At 41.9% G+C, this 27300-nt stretch overlaps 1 protein-coding gene across 1 annotated transcript in view; it reads left to right on the top strand.

The window, feature by feature from the left end:
* The window catches only part of LOC119729869, a 78693-nt gene that overhangs the window by 10951 nt on the left and 40442 nt on the right, over positions 1-27300 (top strand). The window contains exons 10-33 of the mRNA XM_038202660.1: positions 487-615; positions 1972-2046; positions 2879-2911; positions 3720-3881; positions 5207-5295; positions 6193-6334; positions 6814-6852; positions 7887-8060; positions 8904-9020; positions 9749-9874; positions 11123-11377; positions 12995-13213; positions 14101-14258; positions 16258-16371; positions 17881-18002; positions 18817-18968; positions 19964-20175; positions 21358-21485; positions 22368-22426; positions 22836-23003; positions 23738-23779; positions 24446-24621; positions 25278-25345; positions 25894-25997. Coding sequence (XP_038058588.1) covers positions 487-615; positions 1972-2046; positions 2879-2911; positions 3720-3881; positions 5207-5295; positions 6193-6334; positions 6814-6852; positions 7887-8060; positions 8904-9020; positions 9749-9874; positions 11123-11377; positions 12995-13213; positions 14101-14258; positions 16258-16371; positions 17881-18002; positions 18817-18968; positions 19964-20175; positions 21358-21485; positions 22368-22426; positions 22836-23003; positions 23738-23779; positions 24446-24621; positions 25278-25345; positions 25894-25997 — 3063 coding nt within the window. The remainder of the gene's footprint in view (positions 1-486; positions 616-1971; positions 2047-2878; positions 2912-3719; positions 3882-5206; positions 5296-6192; positions 6335-6813; positions 6853-7886; positions 8061-8903; positions 9021-9748; positions 9875-11122; positions 11378-12994; positions 13214-14100; positions 14259-16257; positions 16372-17880; positions 18003-18816; positions 18969-19963; positions 20176-21357; positions 21486-22367; positions 22427-22835; positions 23004-23737; positions 23780-24445; positions 24622-25277; positions 25346-25893; positions 25998-27300) is intronic.

Below are 27300 nucleotides of genomic sequence, written 5' to 3' on the forward strand. Positions count from 1 at the left end.
AGCTCAAAAAAAGTTTTTCATTGACAGATTATCAGATAATCACTAAAGAAGAGAATAAAAAACTTTTCATACATCAGCTGGCCTAGTAATAACAATCGGTACTTTCTTACACAGTCATGAGGTATCAAATTGAACTGGAAAGTTTCCGTGACAAACCGTATATTTCACATTTTATGTTCACTGAGAAATGTCCAAACCAAGATGATTATAAAAAACTGCTCAGTTTCTCTTTGTGCCAGGTGTACTGTTTTTATCAAACACCTTGCAACATAGGTGGCAGAGGTGGGAGGAGAAGGAAAGGGGGCGTGTCCTCCCCCTCCCCACCCACCACCACCCCTGTTTGAAAGTTTCCTCCATTGCCTTCCCCCTTTTAGACCACAAGACGTTGGACCGCAAGACCATTATTGCCCTGTAACCCCCCCCCCCCTCCTTCCCAAGCCTGCTCCCAACTGACCGACTATCATTTTCCGTCTCAATCATCGTCAGATCTCGTGAAGGATGGCACCTTTGTCTGGGTTGACGGCACGTCTGCTCGCTCCCCGTACTCCCACTGGGTCAGCGGTCAACCTCCAGACACCCCAGATCAGAAGAAAGACTGTGCTTACATAGACACAGGTTTGTACCCGATTTGACATTCAGAAATGAAGTTGAATACAAAAATTAAAAGTTGAAATCCTCAGATCATTGAATAAAATTATTATCTGCCAAGTTAACAATCTTCAGTAGGGTGTATACAGGCTGAGTAAAAAAAAGCGGAACCCAAACAAACCCCAAAACATTTATTTTATATATAAAAAAATATGTATCACCAAACATCATAATGAATGGGAAGCCAATTTCATAAGCTACTTTTAGATGAATAAATGACTGAAATTGCTCAATCCGTTCAAAGACTGTCGCCATTTAAGCGCAATGACCCTAAAACCCGTTTCATCCAAAGTAAAAAGGAATTTATCGTGTATTCTGACTGTTTGGAACAATAAAGAAAATGACACAGAATATTTGTTGCAATAACTATCAACAAGTGTAGGACACAGTATCTTTATTAACCCTGGTTAGGCAAAACATATTATTTATGAAACCCACTTTTTTTCACAAAGACTTTGTTGAATATTTTTAACTTTTAAACTGAGGTTTTATCACTGGTGATTTTTAAAGACAATTGTGACAATGATTCTAGAAATCGCATTTTTGGACGAAAGAGGTTTTAGGGTCATTGTGTTTAAATGGTGATATTCTTTAAACGGATTGATCAATTTTCAGTAATTGTTTTCATCTAAAAGTAGCTTATGAAATTGGCTTTCCAGTCATTATTATTTTTGTTGCTACATATTTTTTAAAAATATGAAAAACATTTTTTGGGGGTTTGGGTTCCGCTTTTTTTTACTCACCCTGTATGAACAGTGGGCAACTTAAAAATCAGTGGTCTAAGTCCATCAATATGCAAGACCATCTATGTAAGAAACAAATTTTACCCAACCATACCAGTGGATTTAGCACCCACAATGCAGTATGAGCCCTTTCTGTGGACTGTTTTGGGATCTGTTAGGCCAAAAAAAAAAAGTCTCCGGTTTCTGGTAAGGAGCTTACCCAAAAAGTGGTGCGGCGACGCATTTTTTTTTTTTTTTTACCTGATTTTTTTTGCTTCAAATGTCGGCTGATGACTGCAAATGGTGCCCGACTAAACTTAGTGCAAATATATGGGAGTCCAGGGAGGCCACATAAAGCTTATTCTCGACCATAACCCAATCTAAAAACACATTAAAATTGTGCAGCAGCAGGATTCCAGTCAAACCAGTGAGTTTGGCGGTTTGAGACATCATCTTTCATTGAAAAAAAACTTTTTCATTTTGCCGACACGCATGGCTACGGCGACGCGCGCGCATACCAGAAACCGGAGACATTTTTTTTTTGGCCTTATATTCTTTTTTTTAAATTGCATTTTAAACAAAAATTGATATTTTTTTTTAGCGGACAGCTTGGATGGTGAATGGAGAGCTGGGGATTGTTTCATGTTGGGAGCCTATGTTTGTCAAACCAAAGCAGGTAACTCGATCATCAAATCATATTAACTATAACTCCCTAGGTATTTTTGCTAGGATGCAACCTCAATCCTGCAATATCCTCCAACTGCCTCCATGTAAAAAAAAAGCATACATCCTGAATCGTATCCTGCAAAATCCTCCGTTATGTCTTGAATGTGGTCCTTGGAGGGGTGACCACTGCCAGCAGTCTCTGTCAATTTGTTGAGGCAGAGCCAGTGACATCCTGGAGCATTGCGGAGGATTTCAAGTGTAATCTAGGCCTCAATTTATGCGCGGCTGAGCATAAACAACGGCCCAAGACCTTGACACAGTGCATCCTCCGAAATCAGCAACACATTTTTTGCCATGTAGCCTCAATCCTGCAAAATCCTTCAATTTGCAAACAGGATTTTGGAGGATTTGGGAAGGTTAGGGTTACCTATCGCCGTTTGCAAGTTAGCCACGCCCCTTTAGACAGCCCTATGGAATTTCTGTACGATAAGTTTTGTTTGTCTCAGATGTTGCGCGTTCTGCGTCCATTTGTGTAATCATGTAATTGGACAATATTTCACAAGCTGCGTTGACGTGATTCTAACGCGATAGGTCAATAGGCCACATTAGATTATAGCGTATGCATGTCTAGAACCAAGACAGCCACAGTTCAAACTGATTTGTCTATTTCAAGGAGACCATAAGTACAGCCACAAAGCAGGTAAACATTAGACCCAAACTCTGATGAAAAAACTGTGGTGGGGCAGGGTCCAGGGGCTTATGGCAAAAATCAACAATAATTTAAATATTCCCAAAAATGTTCTCAGTTATGCCATTTGTTTCATCTTGTCTTTCCTGTACAGGTCACAAAGTGGAGTCCGTGCCTTCAACTCCCAGTAAGTTGAAGAACCCACTTATTTTGTTTTATCGAGATGAACAGTACAGATTTGAATTTACTGCATAAATTACTTGCTGTGACTTCATAAATTAAAGAGGTTGTGGAATGCTCAAAGACATTTCCGTCATTTTTCGGGTATAGGTAGCCTAAGATGTGATGAAATAAAAACGACTATTGTTTCTGTCATAAAATGAGTACAAAAGGTACATTTGAGAGCTGTTTTTCAAGTCCTGTCATGCCTCTTTCGACCCGAACGTGCAATTTGTGTAAAAGTCGTCGTTGCGGGCAGCAAACAAAACACAGTAAATCGTGACGTAATAAACAGGACTCCCGATGCAGAGTAGCATAAACAAGTGCTGTTTATTACGTCACGATTTACTGTGTTTTGTTTGCTGCCCGCAACGACGACTTTTACACAAATGCGTCGTTGCGGGCAGCAAACAAAACACAGTAAATCGTGACGTAATAAACAGGACTCCCGATGCAGAGTAGCATAAACAAGTCCTGTTTATTACGTCACGATTTACTGTGTTTTGTTTGCTGCCCGCAACGACGACTTTTACACAAATTGCACGTTCTGGTCGAAACAGGACCTGAAAAATAGCTCTCAAAAGTACCCTTTGTACTCATTTCATGACAGAAACAATAGTCGTTTTTATTTCATCACACCTTAGGCTACATATACCCCAAACATGACGGAAATGTCTTCGAGCATTCCACAACCTCTTTAATATTTGCCTTTGCGTTCTCATTGACAGTGAGCCAGCCTGTACTGATTTCTCTTTTTCTTTGTTTCCTTTGGACAGTAACTGACCACTGTGACGGGCCGGGTTGGGATCTGCACAAAAACTACTGCTACGAGATTGTCCTGACGTATGAAAAGTGGGCCGACGCTGACACAAAGTGTAAAGCACTGGGGGCCGAGTTGGTCAGCATACATAGCGACGATGAACAATCCTTCATGTCGGGTGAGACCATATTCTCTGACATTTTGTTTCATTTTGTTATTGATGTTGTTGGAAGTTGCCCATTAAAATGCTGAAAGCAACTTGAGGTAGGACTAAGGAACTAAGGCTTCCTTTACCGTTGTACCACCTATGAGCGACCGAAAAAATGGCCAGGACGCTCAATGGTCACCTAAACCCAGAAAATCCTGTTTCTATGTAACTGCTCCAGTGATCCTTGTGCCTCCCTTGAACCGCCAAAACTGCAATTTTCGGGCATTTTCATGTCAAGCTACGAGCGACCTGTGCATCCACTGAGCCACTTGCCTGCCTCCCCTGTGCTTCCCCTGTGCAACCTACGGCAACCAACGCCGAATGGAGGCACAGCGGTCGCCACAGTCATCGTTCAATGCACGCTCTTGGTCGGCCAAAGGAGGCACAAGGGAGGCAGAAGCTTATCACCCAAATTGACGGTAAAATTTGCAACAGAACGAATCTGTTACGTGGCGACCATTGGCCGACCATTGTGCATCCATTCTGCAACCACGGCAATGAGTGTGCCTCCCCCTTCTGCCTCATTTGAGCCACCTTTAAGCAACCAACCTCCTCGGCGACCTTTGTGTGATTGTTTTGAACATGTTCAAAGTTTACGGCGACCATAGCGTCCATGGAGATGTCTGAGCATCCTTTGTACCACCTTTGAATGACAGGCAACCATTTGGCCTCCTTTGAGCCTCCAACGGCGACCTGGCCAGTTTTATGGTCGCACAAGGGAGGCCCAAAAGTTTTTGCCCTGTGTAAAGGGGGTCTAAGCCAGACACAGGTGTTGCTTACACCTGTACTCCAAAAGCACACCTGGGTGGTGTGGTTGATTATGGTGTACAAGTACATGGGCGTCGCCAGGATTTTTTCTAGAGGGGGGCAAAAAAAATGTTTGCCAAAAAATGCTTGTATTTCTCAACACATTCTCGATTTATCAGTTTTAGAGGGGGGAAGGGACATTTTGCCCCCCCCCCCAACTCATTAAATTTACACCACTTTGTCTTCGCGCCTCTTTTTCTTTTCTTTTTTTTTCTTCCTTTTTGTTTTGTTTTTGTTTTTGCTTTTCCAGGGGGGGGGGGGGGCAAGTGCCCCCCTTGCCCCCCCTCGCGACGCCCATGTACAAGTACCCCTTCAACTGTGAGAGATTTAAGGATATTTGAGTGCCATGGAAGCCGTGTGCCCAGTTTCAGATCCTCTGCAAAGAGCTTATAGGTTTGTCCACTGTCAAACAAAAATTGGCCAAGCAGTAACAAAACACTATCCATCTAACAAAACATTAACATCGTCCATCTATTTCTACTTTGTAGTCCGTATCAGCGTGATGAACCAACGTGTTTGGATGGGACTGAACGACCAAGCCACAGAAGGGACCTTCGTCTGGACGGATTCGACAAACGTAATAATTTTACTCCGCCTAAATAATACATGTATCAGCTTAACGTTTTTGGGTTTCTGACTTTGGAGATTGCGGTTCAGTATAGGTGTGGGCAGGATTGCATCAGCCGATGAAAACATCTATCCATTTGCACACCAGTTTTCATCGGTTGTGATGAATTTAATACCATTCACGAAATGAAGGTTTCTTAATGATTGTGGATCAGGGGATGTAGCCACAGCTGAATCAAAGCCAATGATTGGTGAACACTCTCACGGTAGTATTAAGCTACCAAATAGGCCTCTGTACTGATGACGTCACACTTTGTTTACATGTGCACTTTCCTATGGAGCCAGTGGGGGCCCAAGGTCCACTGAGCACCATAGGAAAGCACACACGTAAACAAAGTGTGACGTCATTAGTACAGAGGCTTTATTATAACGCACACCTTACTCACTTGCAATGTTACAATATAACAAAGTCTGTCACAAGTCAATATGGCCCATCAGGCTGGCATTTATCTCCGGTTTCCTTGACGTGAACCGACTGAGAATATTTCTGTTCAGCCTGGATGGGATGCCAGTCCATCGCAGGTTACTCCCCAGCTGATGCCAATACCCATTTTTACTCCTGGGTTAAAAGAGGCAAGCTGGGGTGAAGTGGCTTGCCCAAGGACACAACATTGGTCAGCAGGTGGATTTGAACCCCTGACCCTCTGATCATGAGTCACTACAATGTACAATATTACAATAAGTCACAATTTGTGCTACTCCGGTATCCAACCCTCATTTCAGGATAATTCTTTACGGATCACAGTACTTGAATAATATCCTTATACCCTGTTCACATTTGACCGATGGAAATATAGATTTACGACTTGAGACACCGCAGAATGAAGCATTATTCATTTGCTTTCAGTTTGATTACAATAACTGGGCTGACCCCAACGCCATCGGGAGTGAGGACTGCGTGAGCATGGAGGGCCATACCACGAGCTATGGACTGTGGAAAGCACGCAACTGCGACGAGCTGAACTACTACGCTTGCAAGAAACCGTCAAGTGAGTCAGCTGAGCTATTGAGTCAAAAAAAATATAAAAATATAAAAAATGAAAGAACTGAATTTATGTCAAATGTACACAGCTTGACCACTCATAAAAATTTGAAAATCCCAAGATGACCACAGAAAAATTCCCAAGATTTCCCAAGATATCGGCATTATGTATCAAAATAGCAGCATGGACCCTATTTTTCTTATGAATGGGGCGCACAATTAACATTTTGCACATGTACAATCCATACTTTCTAAGCTCTCTCTGTAATATGCAATCAAATCCCACAGCTCAGCGAAACGTTCCCAAGACCACGCTAAAATTCCCAAGATCTTTGGGAAAAATCCCAAGGAGTGGCCACGCTGAATGTACACATCACATTCAATGTCATAAAAATCAAATATAAAATAATACATTTTATTCCAAGTGAGAGACAGACTTTATTTTCCTTCTAAGTCTTTGTTTTCTTTTCTTTTGCCCAATTTTAGTCAAAGGAACAGCAGCCCCCCCTCCACCACTGCCAACAAGTAAGTCTATTTTAAAAAAAAAACGTAGAAAGGAAAAGACAATTTGTTTGAAAGGGCTCATGCAATGTAATTTTTTAATGCAATCCTTGAAAATGCACCTTTTTGTGTCCTATTTTTTTTTTGTTTGGCCTTTTGGTATTTTATGCTAATAAAAATTTGCATATTCAGGTTCGCGTTCCGATCTGACAAATAATAGCAACCGCGCTGCAGACACTTGTGCGTGCTTCGCCGAATAAAAAAATGAAAATTTCCAACGGTGCGTCTTAAGAAGTGCAGTTTTCAATAATATTTACAAAAAAAAGGGATGTCAAGTACTTTTCACACACAAAGGGTAGTAGAAAAAGGCACAAAATTTGTTCTCACGAAAAACTCATCGCACGGACCTATCCAGATGTGATGAGGCTAACACTCAAATGAATTTTAAAGAAACGCTAAAATCCCTCAGACTGACTTGTTAGTATTCACCCCCCCAATAGCTAATCCTATTATCGAAACACAACTCATGCCTACAAACGTACATCACAGCACCATATATTTGTATCATTGTTTTCCTCGAGGTGTAAAATCTGGAACTGGCGATTCCTAATTGTCACTCTATCCAGCTTTCTGTCATTGTAAAATTTGCCTGGAATTTCTCTTTTCCAGGTACATTTTTATTGAGTTAACCAGTTTGCGCTGGATGACTTGTATACACGCAAAGGTTTTGCGGTATTTGGAACAGATGACGGATAAACACGCAGGGAGCGAGGCCAGAAATATCTGTCAGCGACCTGCTCGCAGCGAGCGAGGCCGGAAAAGTGTGCTGCCCGCGGGTGATGGCTTCAACCCGCTTGGCATTGAGGTTGAGTGAAACATAATCCCGCGCCTCGTTCCGTTCTTGTCAAAATATTCCCAGCATTAACTGGTTAAAGCAGCCCAGTAGCGCAGAGTGTGACAGGTGCATACGTTTCCGACACACAACAGAAAGTGGCCGTGAAATTTGTTCAAAATGTCTATTTAGCAAGCAAAAACTCTTTCATTTTTCTTCTGTTCAGTAATTTATGACTCCCGTTGCGGCTCAGGCTGGGAATTGGACAAGAAGTCCGGCAAGTGCTACCTCTTTCAGCCGTTTGAGAAAACCAACTGGTTTGGGGCTCGCTACGCGTGTCGCCTGCTGGGCGGTGATCTCATGAGCCTGACGGGGAATGACGACTTGGCCTACGCTACTAGTAAGTTGGGAAATAGCGAGCGCCATCTAAACTCTGCAGAGCATAACACATTTTTGTAGTTGAAATACTAGTGATGGATTACAAGTCATTTGCGAGGGATTCCGTACCAAGTCAATCACAAGCTATTCCAATAAACTGACGAAGGCATTCCTTTGTTATTGTTCATCCGCTGTGATTTGTGACTTTACTTTAGAATTGCTTTGTGATTTACTTGCGACCAGACTTGTGCTGTACTTTTGATCCATTGTAAGTATCTTGACTACAACACTGACATATCATAGAGACTATTTGTGCTTAGCACATAACTTCAGAAATTCAGAATTTCTTCCAGCAACATAAAATATGGGCTAGCATTTCCCAACTTAAAAGATACTGTACATTCCAATCATTACTTACTTAGGCCTACATGGAAAAGAAGCCTTGTGTAGGGGTCCAGGCTACTCTGGAAATCAAGGAAACCTTGAAAATGAGTTTCCATTTTTTCCAGTTGTGGAAAACAAACCAAAAATCAGGGAAAACTCAGGGAATTATGGGTGGAAAACCCGAAAGTCGGGGAAAACTCAGGGAATTTGACAGTGACCAAGAAGGGAAATGTTTTCGCCAGTTGTGTCCACTGACTGACTGGCTATGGTGGCTTTTGAGTGTTTATGCAGTGTGAATATTACACACCTCTCCAGACAGTAACAATTGGCTGTGCTTACACCACCTCTTGACTTTCCAACAAACCCCGTTAAAGTGAAAATACTTCTCATGGAATTTTGGAAATTTCAGGGAATTTTAAAATAAGTGCTAGGAACCCTGCTTGTGTCTAACATTTGACAATTTTATGTTGTAATTCCACAGGTCGGTTGATAACCACCGGCGGGGGAGAATCCTGGATAGGATGCAACGACCTGGGCACCGAGGGCGGATGGGTCTGGAGTGACAAGAAACCCTTCTCATTGCTCAACTGGAACCCAGGTAAAAACAATCATCTGTCTGTCTCTCATCTCAGTCAGAGTTTGCTACTGGGTACGTTGAGCCTGTTTAAGTCCAGGGAATCGACCGATTCTTTGAGCCCCACCCCCAAATCTTTTGGCCAATTACGACTTTTGGCAGCCAGGGGAGGATGGGATTCCAAAAGGTTGCAAAGGTAACGTTTATCGCATTTTAACAGATTTTACGCAAAAGGCAGAATTTTCCAGCCAACTTCTGATGCACAGCCAAACGTCACAAATACTGATTCGCAAGAGTCATTTCAACAGTATAGTACGATATTCCTTGCCGAAACCGTGTATGTTTCAATACTCTGAGGTGTGCACTGGAGCGTAAATTGTAAAACAATAGGCCGCGCACAACAGCCAATTCAAGATCAACTTGCGGTCCGCCTCCACAGACTTCACGGACTTTGTGTGTATGTGTGTACAAAAGACACAAGGGATTAGCGTGTTTCGACGTCACCCAGAGGCGAGTGCAGGCAATCTTGATGTTTTAACCCGTCAGCCGTGCCCGTGTATAAAAACAGCCAGTGCATGTTATCATGTCCTCAGATTCGAACTGGTTAATTAATAACATTTTCAAGAATTCCCATGCCTAAGTATTTCTGGATGATGCAGGATCATAACTAAATTGGATCCATTTGTTTACTCAAAAGAACATTCTTGATCTTCATTTTTATCCTGTCAATGTTTGATCCTACCGTGTTTCAGGTCAACCCGATAACTGGTTTGGTTACAGCCAGATTGGAGAACACTGCTGCAACATATACAACGCCCTCGGAACGTGGAACGACAACTTCTGTGAAAACCAAATGGGCTACAGCTGCAACAAAGACGGTAAGCTGATTTTGTTTGTTTTTGTATTGTTACGACTATTCAAAGAAAATAGAATAATCCACTTTTAATAATGGTAACCTAAGTATTTGCTTTTTTTGAAAGAGTTTTAGTCAAAGTGGAATAAGAGAAAATAAGTTAGTGTGATAGGCATCATGGTTGATCTTGAGCAATTATCAATAATAATGTTTTTGAAAATGGAAAGTTTTGGGGTGTCGGGTGTTAAAGACATTCTTGAAATTAAATTTAATTTCGATTGAAGCATGATTTTCTATCAAAAGAAATGATTTCAAACAATGCAAAATCAGTATCCCATAGTGCTACAAAACTTGGAAGCTGATGTGGGTGCTTAGCGTATGGGCTCCATGCGCAAACAAAAGAGGGCGCTTTTTACCACTTTCGAGAGCCCTGTGGATGGGACACGATGCGTGTGTGTACTGGTTTGCATGTGTATTAGCGTCTTCGCGTGAGCTTCAGGCGTCATCCGCAGTGGGTTTGAATGTCGTTTCCAGAGGTTTCCCTAATTTCCCTTTCATACCATGGGGGGGGGGGGGGGTTACTTGTGCGCTGAGCCCATAGCGACTAAAAATCTGCCAAACTTTCACTTTATCATTGTTCTATCGGGTAATTGTGCATAGAGTCCACAGGACTTGACTTATTAGAGAGGTTTACGTTTAGTGCGACGGATACGTCATCAGTTATGACGTCATACGCCACTCACTATCCGGTATTAAAACTTGTAGACGACACGCATATCTCGCTCGCTACACGTAAGTAAAAAACGGATATGGATAGCTAAACGTAAGTGTAAGCGTATCCGTTCGCTTGCGAAACCTCCCTATTATCACCTGTATTACATTGATATTACATTGTATTACATTGTATTACATTGTATTTATTCATTGATGAATCTGTAAAACCATACAGTGCTCGGGCAGTTTCTGGCGGTGCAGGAAGTAACGAAGCAGGGTGGTTTGGGGCATATTACAGGGATGAATTCACCCTCCTTTTCTCAAGTGACAATCTGTAGAGAGTTACCCTATACGTCAAAATCCTGTCAGTGCCTGTCAGTGATGGATTTAGCTCAGTAACAATGAGGGCACAAAAGGTTCACCCTGGTAGTTGGTGACCAGCCTGTACAAAAGCTATTAAGAGAGGTATGGGTTGTTTTTTTTTTTTTTTTACAGTTAGTGATAGGTATAGGAGGGTTAGGTAATGGGTTAATACAGTTTTCATCTTATCACATCTCAGATATGGTGCTCAAGTATTTCTTAACCTACTCGGAGAAGAAAATCATGGGTTCGCCAGACAGTATGGTGGTTCAGAATGCCTGGCCCAAGGACTGTGCCGAGAAATGTCGTACCTTGCCTACCAACACCTTCTACTGCAAGTCCTTTGACTACGAGAGGGCCACACGGACCTGCTACCTCTACAAGGTGGACCAGGCCACCGCTGGGGGTCTGATTCCGACCTTTGACACGCAGCATTTTGATTACTACGAGCGAGGTAAGGTCATCTTTTCTGCTAGTGGATGGCAATTGCCATTTGGTCCATTAGTTCAAAAGTGTACTGATCTGTGGAGTGGACAAACATGGTTAGCATAGACATTTCACCAATGTGACTGTCACCACATTTGTCCAAAAAGGGTTTTTCGGAAGATTTTTGCACATCTTGTTTATAACTTTGCACTTAAAGGTATAGTCCATCATTTGTAATTTGTGCGTTATGTTTGTTTGAAGCAACAAAAGTGCTCACAATCTAAAGAAGGCTGCTGAACAACTCACCCGATGAACTTTCAGCTCAGTGAATGCTGTATATTCCGAGAAAACAATATACTTGGATCTCGATTTCAAATCAGAAGTTGCTGAATCATGTTTTGAATTGTTTTGAATTCAGCGGCCGAGACACGTTCTCACTGAGTCGATTGCAGCTACACCAATTATGGCAACTGCGCGTGTGTGCGTCGTGTCAACGCTTACACACACTTTGCCGTGTCAACGCTTGCGTGCACTTCGCCGAATAAATAAAACGATTTACTCATAGGCCTTTCCAACGATGCCTCTAGACACACCATTGGAAAGGCCTTCTTTCATTGATTTCTTCAAATTGACAGCTAACCAAGTATGCTTTTCAACAATAATTACGTCAGTTACTTTTTGGATAGCTGCAAATGATGGCCTGAAGCTTGAAATGTATGTTGTGTGTTGTTCACCTTTAATGAAGTGTTTGTCATGACATAATGTCATATTGGTGTGCATTATTCTATATCCTTGAGATTTTTACCTTGTTTCAATTGTATTGAGTAATTTATGAAGAGCCCCTATCATTTTGGATTAAAATGTTTCGAAAAACCTACTGTTAAGAAGCATATAGTGTTAATTATGAAAAATATTCTACGTACACTCATACACACTGCCCCATCCCAGGGAGCTGGTGATTGTTGTATCAAATTAAGGCGCCAAAATTTCAAAGCACAAAAATCCGAAGGTGAAACTTAAAATTTGTCAGATTAAAATTATTCAGGGACCCTAGAATTGTTCAGAAAGGAATTTTTGCATTGGGATTAGAATCGGAATAAAATCCTTATTTCCTGGTGTATCAGATGGCTTAAACTTCTGACGTTAATACACAGCTACTCCGTCAAATGATAAAATAAACTTGTACAGTGGAACGTCGCTATACTGAACACTGCTATACCAAACATTCGGATATACTGAGCATCGTCCTTGGCTCCCGATTTTGTGTACAGAACTTACCGAACATTGTTGTTGAAAACCGTCAACAGAAGAGGGACAAGTGGCTGTTATTTCACCAAGGAATAGAAGGGGAAAGCCACCCATTGCTGTAGGTACAGGAGCTCAAAAACTGTGGAAACATAATTCAATAGTCGGCACGTGTTCAAAAATCGCATTTCAGTAAATGCCAGGGCATGCAGGGTGAAGTTCTGAAGGGCACTATGTATTAAAAAGTGAGTACCTGAGCACCAGCAGCTTAAAATCGCTATACCCAACGATCGCTATCACGAACAATTTCTGTAGATCTCACGATGTTCATTAGAGCAGCGTTCCACTGAGCTTCAAAGTTTCCTAACTTAGTAATTTCCCCATCTTATTTTTTTTGCAGATTTATTTGCCACCCCTCCTCCTCAGCCGACCCCCGTGCCGGCCAACAAGGGATGCCCCACAGGCTGGGGTCAGTACAAAGAATACTGCTACTACGCCAACTTCAACAAGTTGGATTTCGCCGGAGCCCAGGCCGAGTGCCAGAAACTGGGAGCAGAGGTGACCACGATCCATAGCATGAACGTCAACAATTTCCTGCGTGCATTTGTCTATGAACAAAGTAAGTTTTGAAAAGGGTGCTGTGGGTGGGGTGGTGGTGGTGGTGGGGGGGGGGGGGTCGTGGGGGGACAACCAAAAAGGTGTGCGTTCTTTCAGCAAAACGAAAACAATTCACACACGTCCCTATGTGATTTGTTTTCGGTTTGCTGAAAGAACACTGAACTTTTTTTGCGATCCGTGGACAGAACCTTAAAAATGTGGTTGTGTTTAAAATTCCGTAACTTGAAAAGTGCATGAGTGATTTGAATGATTCTTGTACTAAAAGAAAGTTTAAGAATTGGGCTTTCATATCCTAGATTTTGAAAATGCCACATGCTGAACCTCCCTAAAACAATGGTCCCAACATTTGGGTTTCAGGTTTTTTTGACTCGCCCTGTACAGCAGTTACCTCCCTCTTTTGGGAATTAACTTTACGACTACGGGTCTCTGTGAGTCCTGACCAAGAGGCCTCTGAGGACCAGTATTGTGATACCCTGTAACCTTTAAGATAATGAGTTTGTCAGCATGAAATGTGTAGAAAATCTATGGCCACAAAATGCATGTTTAATGTTATGTAACTTGACACCTGATGACATCGTATTGACTTCTAGGACCATCTGTGGGTGGTGGTCTAAGTATGCGCCCAGTCTGAAGTCTATCGGACTTACGAAAAATGCCAAAGTGTATGGTCAGAAGAAATATGTGTACAAAACCTATGGAAAGGAGTGTAAAAAATGAAAACTCCCACCAAAAAATATCTTAATAAACACAAGAGCTGTTTCGGAGCATGTACTCCGATCCAGCTAAACATTGCTTTGCATTTGCAGTTACGTGAAGCTCAAACCAGTCTTTATTCAGATCAACAACATTCCTGTTTTATTGATGGTTATTATTTTGCTTCCCGAAAAGACCCAAATGAGAACCGGTTTTGGATCGGACTGACTGACCAGAAACAAGAGATGCTGTACGAGTGGTACACTGGTGAACCTGTTGTCTTTACCAACTGGAACGCCAGGGAGCCCAATGACGCCAATGGAGAGGACTGCACCGAAATGTATATTGACTCTGTAAGTATTTGATTTCTGGTGATGAAACTTAAAGCTATAGTCCATCATTTGCAGCTATCCGAAAAGTAACTGGCGTGTTTATTGTTGTAAAACATACTTGGTTGAAAGATAGTAATTGGACTAAACTCCCTGTGAAATTATTCTTTCTGGCAAGCTGTCATTTTGAAGTAATCAACGAAAGAAGGCATTTCCAACGGTGCTTCTTAAGACGCACCGTAGGAAATTTAAATTAGTACTTCGTTTTGTTATTCGGCGAAGCACGCGCAAGCATTGGAACGACGCACACGCACGCGCTGTTGCTATAATTCGTCGGATCAGTGCGCGACATCGCGTACAGTAGCTGCAATCGGCTCAGTGAGAACGTGTCTCGGACGCTGAATTCAGGCCCAATTCAAAACATGATTCAGCAACTTTTGATTTGAAATTGAGATCCTAGAATGCTGTTTTTCTCAGAATATACAGCTGAAGCTGAGCTGAAACTTCATCAGGTTAGTTGTTCAGCACCCTTCTTTAGATTTTGAGCACTTTTGTTGCTTCAAACGAACAAAATGCACAAATTACAAATGATGGTCTATATCTTTAAGGATTCCTCAAAAAGGACTGTAGCTTAGAAGTCCTTAAAAAAAACACCTTGAGAGTAATGTATTATTATCATTGCTGGTAATAAAACCAAGGATTCCTCAAAAACGCCCTGGGCACTGTAGCTCGCAAGCCTGAAGAAACCTGTAGAGAGAAGACAGACAGCAGAAATTACAGTTTCAGCAGTGGGAGGAAAACCCCAGGAGAATAGTCTAGGGAAAACCCACGGAATCAGGTAGGGACTGAAAACCCATCCACGTGTGGACCATGCCAGGGCAGGAATCGAACCTGGGCCATAGTGGTGGAAGGCGCGGAAAGAACCACTGCTTTTTGGAGAAAACCCTGGAACGCGGAAGGGACTGAAAGCACCATCCATATGTGGGCCTGGGCAGGATAAAGATTTCTCATCAGATAAACCACGGATCCTCTACACAAGGATAAACGACTTCCAAAAGTTCTGGTTCGAGGCGTGATAACGGCCTGTGCGCATATAGAACATACAATGCGCGTGCGCGAGACTAGAGTCTGCAGTTGAATTTCTGTCAAGTCTCCCGTGATTGGGTTTCGTGTAGGGGGCCCACAGGCCGTTATCATGCCTCTAGACAAACCATTCCGTACACTTTGTATACTAGCTCAGATGAGTCATTTATCCTTGTGTAGAGGAGCCGTGGATAAACATAGCAGATAAATGCACACAATTTGTATTCAAATCTACAATCTTTAATTTGTCATAACAAATGACAGAAATAATATAGAAGTAAAGTTTGCTTGTAAGCTGGACAAATATAAAAAAACCCGGTGTTGTATTTGTTTCAGATTCAGAAGTTTTCTACAATGTCGTTTGTCTCCTGGATGATAGTTCTTGCAAATGATGGATGGTTTCTCCTCATGTAAATGATCAAGTCACGAGAGCACACACACATTTGTGGGGTGCTGTGGTCCAATGGTTACTGTGTTCGACTCGTGTGCCGTGGTACATGAGTTTGAATCCTGGCCATAGGAATGTGGTACTTGTGCTCTTGAGCAAGGCACTTTACATTATTGCTTCGTCCTTCGGATGGAACGTAAAGCCGTAGGTCCCGTGTGTTGTGTAATGCATGTTAAAGAACCCAGTAACACTTATCGCTAAGAGAAGGGGTTTGCCCCGGTGCTTCTGGCAGTGGCTGCAATATGCGCCGCAGCACCTTGTAAACCCTTATAAGGTGCTACATAATGGGTCTCATATTTCTCATATACTTTATTTACCTTTCTTTAATAATAGACATAATTTCCAGCGCCTTGAGTACCTAATTGTTGGTAGATACGTGCGCTATATAAGACTCCGTTATTATTATTATTAAACTTGGAATGCCCAACTGGCTGTTTAAAATAAAAAAATTCAAATTGTTGACAAATCCAGCCATTTTGTCTTCTTGCACAGGGGTTCTGGAATGACGTGCCTTGCCAGGGTTACACCTACAATTCCATTTGTCGGAAAATTGTGTCGACTGGTAACCCGCCTCCGGTCCAGGACACAACATGCCCAACAGGTGGCGTGAGTATCATTTCTGTCCCTATTATTTATTTCTGATAATACAAGCAGAGAATGCCTCAGTGGCGGCCGTGGAAGTGTACCTCACAAACTGGAAGAATGTGTAGAGAGAAGGTGCTAAAGAACTGGTCATATTTACAGATGAGAGGAAAATCTAGACCGGAAACAACCTTACAATTAACCCTAACCGAACACAACCCATCAAAGTTCAACAGCAGGTTTGTGTTTAAATCTGTTGGGATAGGTACAGTTCCCAAACAGATGGTCTTTTACACTGGGGTTGGCATACCTCCAGAAACTAAGTCCAACAGTGTGTGTGTACAATTTCCCATGTGGGTGTTGGAATTTGCCTGAATGGGTATGGTTCCTAGTAAATTAGGCTGGGGAGTTAGGGTTAATTAAGGGTGTTTATTTTACGGTTAGGAAGGGAACCAGGTACCCGATTGAAAAAGACATGGGTATCCGGGTGCCCGTGAAAGGAACCCAACCTGAAATTCAAATCTTATCTCGGAAGTTGCTGTTTAAATTGTTTGTAAAGGTCCGCACGATATACTGCCACATCGGTGCGTCAATACAGCAAGCTACAAGAATGTACAGTGAGCTTTACACCTAAATTTGCAACTTTCACATGCGTCATAAATGTGAAGTACATTTTGTTTTCTCAGCCTGGTTTTCATTTTTGAAATCCTCCACTAATGACATTCGAAACCTTTCTTTTTTATTGTCTGAGAAGTTACAAAGTAATTTGTAAAGTTGGTTACGGGTACCCGATACCGTAATGTAGAACTGGTTCCTGAGATTAACGGTCGGGTACTCGGGTACCCGGTTCCGATGCACAGCCCTACTCACAACTGATTTTCCTTTGATTGTCTGTGTGCGGGCATTAGGCTAGCAAAGCCAGTAAAAAGGCCCAAAATTGGGCATGCTTTGTGGACCATGAACTTGAGGATTTGTAAAAAAAGAAGGTTGGAAGCCGTGAACAGGACTGCATGCTTGTATGTCCGTGAAACTCAGATGAAATTGGGCCCTAAACTTGCTTTATCGTGCAATGGAGTTTAGCAATGGGCTTCAGGACTTCTTGTAGGGATGATCATCTTTCGATGGAATTTTTCCCCCAAAAAGTCATTTGTTAGCCCCCAAAAATTGAACAGAAAATGAAAGATGATGAAAAAACATCAATTTGATGTGTGTCTCAAACATCTGGTAGAGTTGTTGGTATTTTTCCTGAACTTCGGAAGTAGGCGTATTTATCACGAGGGTCTATGGCAGTTTATTTTCTAGTCTGCAGCTATTAGGCACAGGAAGCAATGAAGCGTTTGTCATCTCTCTGTCATAGAGTTGAGGGTATGCTTGTTCATAGAGACCTTAGTCAAATTTCTTTGTTGAACCTCGAAATAAAAAGGCAATATAAACTGAGTGCATAGGCCCACGGAATATATTCATTTGTGTAAATAGCCAAATATTGTTGTATATATTTATATTGACCTTCAATGAATTTGTGTGTGTTTACAGACATGGAATTACCGATTTAAAGACCGATGCTACCAGATCGAACTATTCAAACTGCCCTGGGCAGATGCCGTCAACAGGTGCACAACGACACCTGGAGCTCAGTTGGTTGTCATTGAGGACAGGTGTGTTGAAGTATTGTTCAATGGCCATGTCTGAATCCGGTATTTTGTGGCTACGGCTATGCTTTTTACCCTTGTCTTGCTGTGGTAAATAGCCATAGACCCTGACAAGAATTGCTGTTTTGCGGATACAGGCACACCTTCCTGACTAACTGTTCAACTAAGAAAGATAAATTTTGTGTGATTTCACATTTTTATTTATTGATAGAAAAAGAACATCCATATGCAACCCAGAACATTATGTATCGTCAGACCACCTAAAGCTACGTGGCCCTATTTCTACGCACTCGCCTTCAATTGGTTTCTGACAACGTGCGCGCTTTGCAAGCGTTACCTGCACAGATTATGGAGGGTCGAGGATATATGAGAATAAATTGGTCTGAACACTATTCAGGCCTGACCCAGTTCAGCACAAAGAGATTTGTTTTCAGACAAGCGAACTTTAGGTATTTAAATTTTCTGACTAGATTCTGCAGTTGTTCTGAACAAATGCAACAGTCAAACTTTTGACGTAGTTGACAGTCAAACTTTTGATGTACATGTAGTTGACAGTCAAACTTTTGACATATTTGACAGTCAAACTTTTGACGTAGTTGACAGTAAAACTTTTGACGTAGTTGACAGTCAAACTTTTGACGAAGTTGACAGTCAAACTTTTGACGAAGTTGACAGTCCAATTGTTTCAAAAGTCAAAAAATTTGGTTAGGCACGACTCTGGAACGCCAGTATAAACAGGTTTATATTAACAAAAACAATTGACCTCAGACTTTATAAAGGATAAACGCCTTTTTTTTCCTTCGTGGATTGTCTCTGACAGGATGGAGCTAGCCTACCTGAGCGGTGCACTGGGTAGTCAAGACGCGGTCGACGACTACTTCATTGCTTTTAGCGACAGCAAAGTTCCAGGTTTTTACCAGTGGACGGACGGCACACCGATAATGTACACAAACTGGGGTGATGGCCAACCCGGTAAGTGTGTATCTGAGTTCGATTCATCCATCCCTATAAACTTATCTGACAAACAAAATGATAGAAGCCGTAACGCAGAACCATGCTCATGCACACGTGCTTTTAAAGATGAGGTGTTACAACTGATAATGTCAAACAAATTGACCGATATTGTTTCACTTACACCGATAAATTGTAACAAAAAATGACGGATACTGTAGTAGATGTTACTACACTATCAGTCCATTTTTGTTACGTTATCGGTTAGGACTGATAATGTAACAACAATTGACTGATGGTGTAGTACATTTTTACTACACTATCGGTCAATTTTGTGTTACATTATCAGTTAGTGATACAGTATCGGTCAATTTGTGTGACATTATCGGTTGGTGATACATTATCCGTTGGTTACTACACTATCAGTTGTAACATATGAGGCACACACATAAGATTTTTGTAAACCTATTTGTGGTTTAAAAAGTGTGGATTTTCACTGCATACAGCCAAAATATTATATTGTGTTGCCCTCATCCGACCGACCCAAAAAGTCTGGAAATCTCTGGTCCACCACAACCGTTGTTTTTGGCCCAATGGGCAAGATATCATGAGAAAGTGTGTGTGGAGTGCGGTGGCCTCGTGGTCTGGAGCATTGAGTACATGGTCTACAGGTAATTCGGCAGGTTGTGGGTTCCAGTCCAGCCTGTGGCTATGGTGTGTGTGCCCTTAGGCAAGGCACTTTATCACTCATTGCTTCTCTCCACCCAGGAGTAAATGGGCACCTGTGATGGCAGAGATATTTGTGATTGAGTTTAGCTGTTTTGCACTGACATGGCAGCATCGAGCTGTACACTCCTTAGGGAGCTGACATAGTATTTGGAATGTTTCATTGGCCCAATGAGCAGGGTAAAACTGATGAAGCGCTTTGAAACCTTATAGGTATAAAATGCTATAGAAGCACCACATATTATTTGTCTTGCCTGTCGATATCCTGCCTCTGTGTTGATTTTTTACAGATGATCAACAGGGTCATTGTGTCGCCATGAACAGCGGCAACGACGCCGGCTACTGGGCAGACCGAAATTGCTCCCAGCCATATAACTTCATCTGCGAGATGGCCCGGACTGGTTACCCGACAGTACCGCCCCCAGTGGTGGTAACACCTACGCCGCCGACGGATAAAGATTGCGCAACGGGATGGGTGGGCTGGGGCAGTCGGTGCTTCCTGGTAGGCTATACACAGAGACATTTTGTGGACTCGACCTTTCAAAGAAAAGTTGATGTCGCTGCATGAGCAATGATTACCAGAACCTGGTGTGTGAGATAACCCATGTGTGTGAGATACACACATGTGTGTGTATCCCATTCCATGACATGCAATGAGCACAGCTTATTTATAATAAAAAAGGCACAAATTCCCAGCAAATTTTCCAGACATAACCAGTAGTGTTTAAAATGTCTAACTTTTGACTCTCTTTCTCTGAGGACAGCTGGACAAAGAGAGGACAACAGGTTAATTGTTGTCCTCAGATGGACATATTTTGTCCTTGCATATACATTTGTGTGCTTAGTATAATGAGCCAGTGTTATGATATAGGAACAAAAGGAAACACAATGCCTTGTCCTCGAATGTAAAGCATGACAATTTTTATACAATCTGAGGACAGCAAGACAAAAACAGATCAGCAGATTAATTGTTGTCCTCAGATGTGCATCTTATGTTGAGAATAGTCCTCAAATGTACTTATGTGCTTAGTCTATGGGAGAGTGTTACAATAAGCCCCAAAAGGAATCATAAAGGCCTGTTTGTTTTGCACAGATCTTGAATCAGATCTGGGATCTGTTCATTTGTTTTGCCTGGACCCCGATCTGGGTCATGGATCTCAGGTGTCGATCCTGAGAGGTTGATCACCACAAGATTCAAAATGCCGACTAACGAAATGACTTATATTAATATGAAAATCTCCTTGTTTACTGTTGGCTGGTCATGTGACTCAAGATCCGGATCAGGTGCAGTTTTAATAGACATTCATTCACGAGGGACCCATCACTGAATCTGTAAACTGTTTGGGATGGTGCCAGACTATTTTATGATATGAGTGCATTCCCAGACTAACTTTCAAATTTTTTAGGTTTAAATGTGGCTTAAAACATTTCGTTGCTTTCATTTCTACTCGCACGTTCCAAAAATGAAGAGTTTACCTCACCTTCAATTTAATATGGCCGACTCGGGAATAAAGTCTATTGTTAAGGCATGGTACTCTGGTTCGAAGGATCTGAGTTTGGATCTGTACTGAAACTAATGCTCCCAGTGCCTTGTACTAGTTTGTAGGTATTCTTCACTTTCCTTGCAAAATCCCCCCCCCCCAAGAATTCAGGTATCCGATCTTTTTTTAATCTCACGATGTAGATTTTTGAGCTGGACAGTGACTCTGCTGCAGTCAACTGGGACACAGCTAACAGAGAATGTGAGAACATGGGAGCCACTCTGGCCAGCTTCCATCACCCTGATGAGGAGAAGTACTTGATAAGCAAGTTGTAAGTCAGGGTACCATACCACTCTCTGGTTAAGATGTTGTCAGTTGTGGGAGTGTTTATAAGGGCTTCATTTTTTTGTTTTTGGGAGGCGGAGAGGAAGTTTAGTGCATTTGAATAAGTCTTTGCTGTTAACTACAGTTTAAACTTGATGGGGACCAACTATTTGTTGGGGGCTTTTAGAGGTATGATATAAAATAAAGTCTGTCACGAGCCAATGTGGCCCATCAGGCCAGCATTTACCTCCGGTTTCAGTAGCATGAAACGACTGAGAATATTTCTACTCCTTCAGGATTGGATGCTAGTCCATCGCAGGTTACTCCCCAGCAAATGCCGGTACCTATTTGTACTCCTGGGTGGAGAGAGGCAAGTTGGGGTGAAGTGGCTTGCCCAAGGACACAACATTTGGCCAGCAGCTGGATTCGAATCCCTGACCCTCTGATCATGAGTCACAAACCCTAACCACTAGGCTACACTCCCCACAACAAGTTTTTCCCCCAAATTTTATGTTATGCTGTAGAAACACTTCTTTATGTTTGCATTTACATTTTGTGTTTGGACTTGAAGTGGGATAAATCCAAAAAGGCCTCTTGCAGAGCCATTTTTACTTTTAAAAAGTTAAATCTTTGGACTTTTGTACAGGCATGTCTTACTGTCGACCAGAATTATGTACAAATTGAGAGTGATGGGTAAAAAAAGAGCCGAGCGCACTTGAACAGAAGTTTTGACTTATTTGGAACACCGCCGACGCAGGACTGGATAGCTCAGTTGGTAGAGCACCAGAGCAGTAATCCAGAGGTCCCAAGTTCAAACCCAGCTCTGCTCAATTTCTTTATTCAAACTTATTAATATTGATACTGTGATTTCTATGTTTCATTTATTTAGTTCACCGACAACTAACAGACGTTTTTGGATTGGACTGAACGACCAGCGTTTTGAAGGAGGTAGGGCCTATTTATGTTAGCTCACGATGCATCTTTTGTGGCATAGTGTCTTTTTTGTTCACTCTGTGGGATGCATCGTACATTCTTGAGGGTGTCAAAGCAAACGAGTGTTGTGTGGGTAGTTCAAAAAGATGAGTTGTGCCTTCCTGGCTGCAAGACCTCAAATTTATCACGGCAAAGTAAACATTAACTAGTGAAGGTTTGCGGTAACACCACATGGCTTTCTCTTTTTTATTAACATTTTTGGGACCCTGTGGTATTCGTTGTTACGCGTTCTACCATATCATTATGAGGCTGAAAACCTCAGGAATTTGAAAACCCCTTAAACCTAAAAAACAGCATTTGTTGGAAACAGGTCACATATTTGAAGTCCTTGTCTTTGTCTGTGTGTCCTCCTGTCCATCTTTAGGCTATGCATGGAGTGACGATACCCCAGTGGAGTACACCAACTGGGCTGCTGGGGAGCCCAACGATTATGGTGGCTGGGAAGAGTGCGTGGAGACAGACTTCAAGGGGGGACGATGGAACGACCAAAGCTGCTGGGATCGACGCAACTATATCTGCGCCATACCCAAAGGTGTGATTTTGAAACTCGGCTGTGAACAATTTTGAACGTACCAATAATAATGATAATAATTATTACTTAAATAGCACTTTATACCAAAGGCTTCACATTTATTACCCCTGTTCATTAGGCCATGAGATCAGTGCATTGTGGTCTCTACCTTCACAGGTACCCGTTTATACCCCTGGGTGGAGTGAGACTATTGTAGTAAAGTGTATTGCCCAAGAACACAAGCACCATGCTCCCCATGTTCCTCAAAGTCAGGGTTGGGCTCCATCATACCATTGTACCACAGCCCTCTACAATACCCAAATGATTTCAGTTTGAAAGGTGTCATCTTAATAATTATTACTTTTAATTTTTATTCATAATTTTTTTGGGGGGGGGGATGTATGTCAGGTTTCCCATGTCTTGTAAACTACTTTGGTAGCTGCTAGGAGCGCTGGTCAGCAGCTATAAACCCGAATATGCCATTTAGCCAGGGATCACGCCTAAAGTCACAATGCTATCAAGCAACATCAGCAACGCTGTAAACGTAGCAAACAACAAACGGGGATTGCCATGAGAAGAACAACTTTTTTGACTTCCAATTTTTCAAGTAAACCACAATGGGAAACCGACTAGGTGCATTCGAATAATTATATTTTATAATTATTTAATCAGATCACTACATGCAAAGCTGTTTTAATTGAATCAAAGACGTATTTAAGAATACTTTTTTTGTTTGTTTTATTCTCTTTTTGCAGGGAAGACGGTAATCACAACACCACCACCAACGATTGCTACAGGTGAGCATTTGGTTTGCAGTTGCATCCCAAATTTGTATTAACTCAAAAGCTTCTCTGCCTGTGCAGGTGATACAGTCGTTACTTCTTTTCATATTCAAGTTATTCTGATTTTGTTGTCAAGTAAAGCCAGGCAACCAAGGGAATGCCATTGTCACAGTTCATTGGAGTAGTTTGTGACTTAAGATTGATCGACTTGTGATCAACTTGTGAGGACTTGTGATGACTTGTGAGGACTTGTGATGGACTTGCGAGGACTTTCGAGGACTTGTTGGGACTTGTGAGGACTTGTGAGGTTTGTGGGGACTTGTGAAAACTTGCAAGGACTTGCGAGGACTTGTGAGGACTTGTTAGGACTTGTGAGGACTTGTGGGGACTTGTGGGAACTTGTGAGGACTTGTGAGAAGCTGCAAGGACTTGTGAGAAGCTGCAAGGACTAGCGAAGACTTGTGAGGACTTGTAAGGACTTGTGAGGACTTGTGGGGACTTGTGGGGACTTGTGAGAAGCTGCAAGGACTAGCGAGGACTTGTGAGGACTTGTAAGGACTAGCGAGGACTTGTGAGGACTTGTAAGGACTTGTGAGGACTTGCGAAGACTTGTGAGGACTTGCAAGGACTTGCCAGGACTTGTGAGGACTTTAAAACAACTTCAATTTTTTTTTCTTGCAGGTGACGACTGCGTAGGCTTTGTTGGATGGAAGCACCTGTACCCCAACTGTTACTACTTCAGCACTAAAGGGGACGGCTTGAAAGATTGGTACGAGGCGGAGGAGTTCTGCCATAAACAGAATGCTCATTTGGTCTCCATCCATGACAAAACAGAACGAGATTTTATCAAGAATCGGGTACGTTTATCATTTCCCCCCCCCCCCCCGAATCCCAAGATGACCTTCTTGAACAAATAAGACCAGACATGTATAGTACAGCATGTCCAAATGCTGTTCAGTTGACTCAGAATGGCTGTTCACTGGAAATCTTTTAATGCAACTCAAGTCAGCAACTTGATCCTTTTCAGGATTAAGCTGCCTCTAAGCTACGACCGTCGGGAAAAACTCAGTTGCCGATTTTGTGCAACCCGAGTGTAACTGCGACGATATTAAGACGATCGGCATCAGTTGGCGCTCAAACAAATCACCACTCGCAAGAGTAGAAATATTTCAACTTCTGGGACGTGTTCCGCGGCCATCACACCTGAACATTGTGACCTGAGCATAATTTTTGTGATTGATGCCGACGGTTCTGACTTGGCGCAAGCAAATCGCGGGTCGACCTGAGGCTGGCTTTACAGTCAGGGGGGAACTTGTGCACGGAGCCCATACAGCTTCCTTTTTCAAATCACCATCCCCAGAAAAAAAAAATCTATTTCATTTTTGAAGATATTGCAGTTTATTTTTGTTTTCCTGTTGCATTCCACCGAGAGAATTGTAAGATACTGACATGTATTTTGAATAAATAATTAACATAATAATAATTTGCCACACTATGCTTTTTTTCGCTACAGATGGACGCATTTGTCGGTAATTACTGGTGTGGGCTTCGAGCAAACATCACACATCCTGGCAATCATGAGTAAGCAAACACCCAAAACGTGGAGCAAAATTTCAGCAAAGTGTAACAGCGTGGTGTTAATAACAGTAAAAAAATTAAATTGAAAAAAACTTGGAACATTTTCCTGAAAATGAATAAAACTGTTGCAAACTGCTTGCGAAGTAGATTGACCCTAAATATACAGGGTGAGTGAAAATGAAACCCAAATATTGGGACTATTGTTTTAGTTCTGCATGTAGCACGTTCAAAATCTAGGATATGAAAGCCCAATTAATAAGCTTTCTTTTAGTACAAGAATCAGTCAAATCACTTTTTCAAGTTACGGAATTTTAAACGCAACCACAGTTTTAAAGTTATGTCCACGAATCTCAAAAAAAGGTGTGCGTCTTTTCAGCAAAACGACAAAAATTCACACACATCCCTATGTGATTTGTTTTCATTTTGCTGAAAGAACACTTACCTTTTCGTGATCTGTGGACAAAACTGTAAAACGGCGGTTGTGTTTAATTCAAATTCTGTTTGTTTTTGTTGTGAGTGATTTAGTTTGTGTTTGTTTTGTTTGATTTCAGGTGGTCCGATGGAACCCTCTTGGACATGAAGAACTGGCAGGTGTTTCAGCCAGACACCAAGAACGGAGAGGAACTCTGCGTCCAAATGAGGGCAAATCAATTGAGTAAAAGGACCTTTCACTTCGGTTTCTGTTTTCGTTAAAAAATAAAGACTTTTTTTTTTACTGTATCCATATGTGAGATCACCGGACCCTACAAAAAAGACTCACAAGTGGCCTGGGTTACTTTTGAGTAATTGAATTTCTAACAAAACCTACACAATGAAATCTGTCCACAGAATTGTCAAACTGAGTTTATTCCAAAGTAAACAGAAAATGTTTGCCTGTTCCACTTCACATGATTACCAGTAACTGAATGAAAAAGTTCTTAAAAGATGTACTGTCCATGCTAAATTTAAGTTTAAACCCGAAAAATCGTTACAAAATTATTCACTTTTTGATGAGACATTGAACAAAAAGATTTGCCCACGACCAGGTGGGGAATACTCTACTTTATTAATTTCTGTATTTTTGCAACTTGTTAATAATTCAGTTCTTGCAGGCAGACTGGTTTCCTGTCCCTTTCAGCGTCAGTAATCTAGGACACCTTGAAAATTCATCAGATAAAAAAAAAAAATCCATTTTGTTGGAATGCACTGACAGTCATCTTTAAGACTCACTTGGTGGGATCTGAGTACATTATGGTACATCAGATCGTCATTTGCCCCTTGGATCCTTAATTGCCTTGTCAAAAAATCACTACAGTGTATCCTGAGCATCATGGGGCAAGTTTGCGCAACAACCACTAGTCAATCACTGGTTGGCTGGTGTCAAACAGTGTGCGTGGGCTGGAACATTAAAGTGCAAACGACTCTAGTCGAACCACTGTCAACATTTTGCTGTCAGAGTATGTTTGGATTGTTTACGTTCTTTGACCTGTTGAATGAACCGGAAGATATATCTCCGAGGCTCACCAGCAGGTAGTTCAACTTGCTACATTTATTTGAAATGAAAGGAGAGATTACATGCCCAAAATTCACGGCAAGCGTTACGTTAATATTATAAAGAACCTATCTAGGGTCAAGCCTTAAAATCTCTTGTCAATGGTCAGCTCTGCACTTAAGTAACGAAATGAGGCTATTGATAACCAGCGATGCGACCAGGCCCAGTAGGCTGGTTCCAAATAGTTGACTAGCGTAGTCAACCATTCTCGACTAGACAGAGTTCCGGCTAACTTAGTCGAACTATGATTAACAATAGTTCTTGCGCGAACTTGGCCCATGGACTTATTTTCATTGAAGTACTCCCTTGGATAGCCACACGCCCACCTCTAGGGCGAGGACCATCAGTCGACTAGTTGTTGATTTGTGACATATACTTACACCCGTGCACTAATAGCAATGTGTGAATGCCTCTTGTCAAATGATCA

Source organism: Patiria miniata, unplaced genomic scaffold (assembly GCF_015706575.1).
Source record: "Patiria miniata isolate m_02_andy unplaced genomic scaffold, ASM1570657v1 HiC_scaffold_21, whole genome shotgun sequence".
Taxonomy (NCBI): Eukaryota; Metazoa; Echinodermata; class Asteroidea; order Valvatida; family Asterinidae; genus Patiria; species Patiria miniata.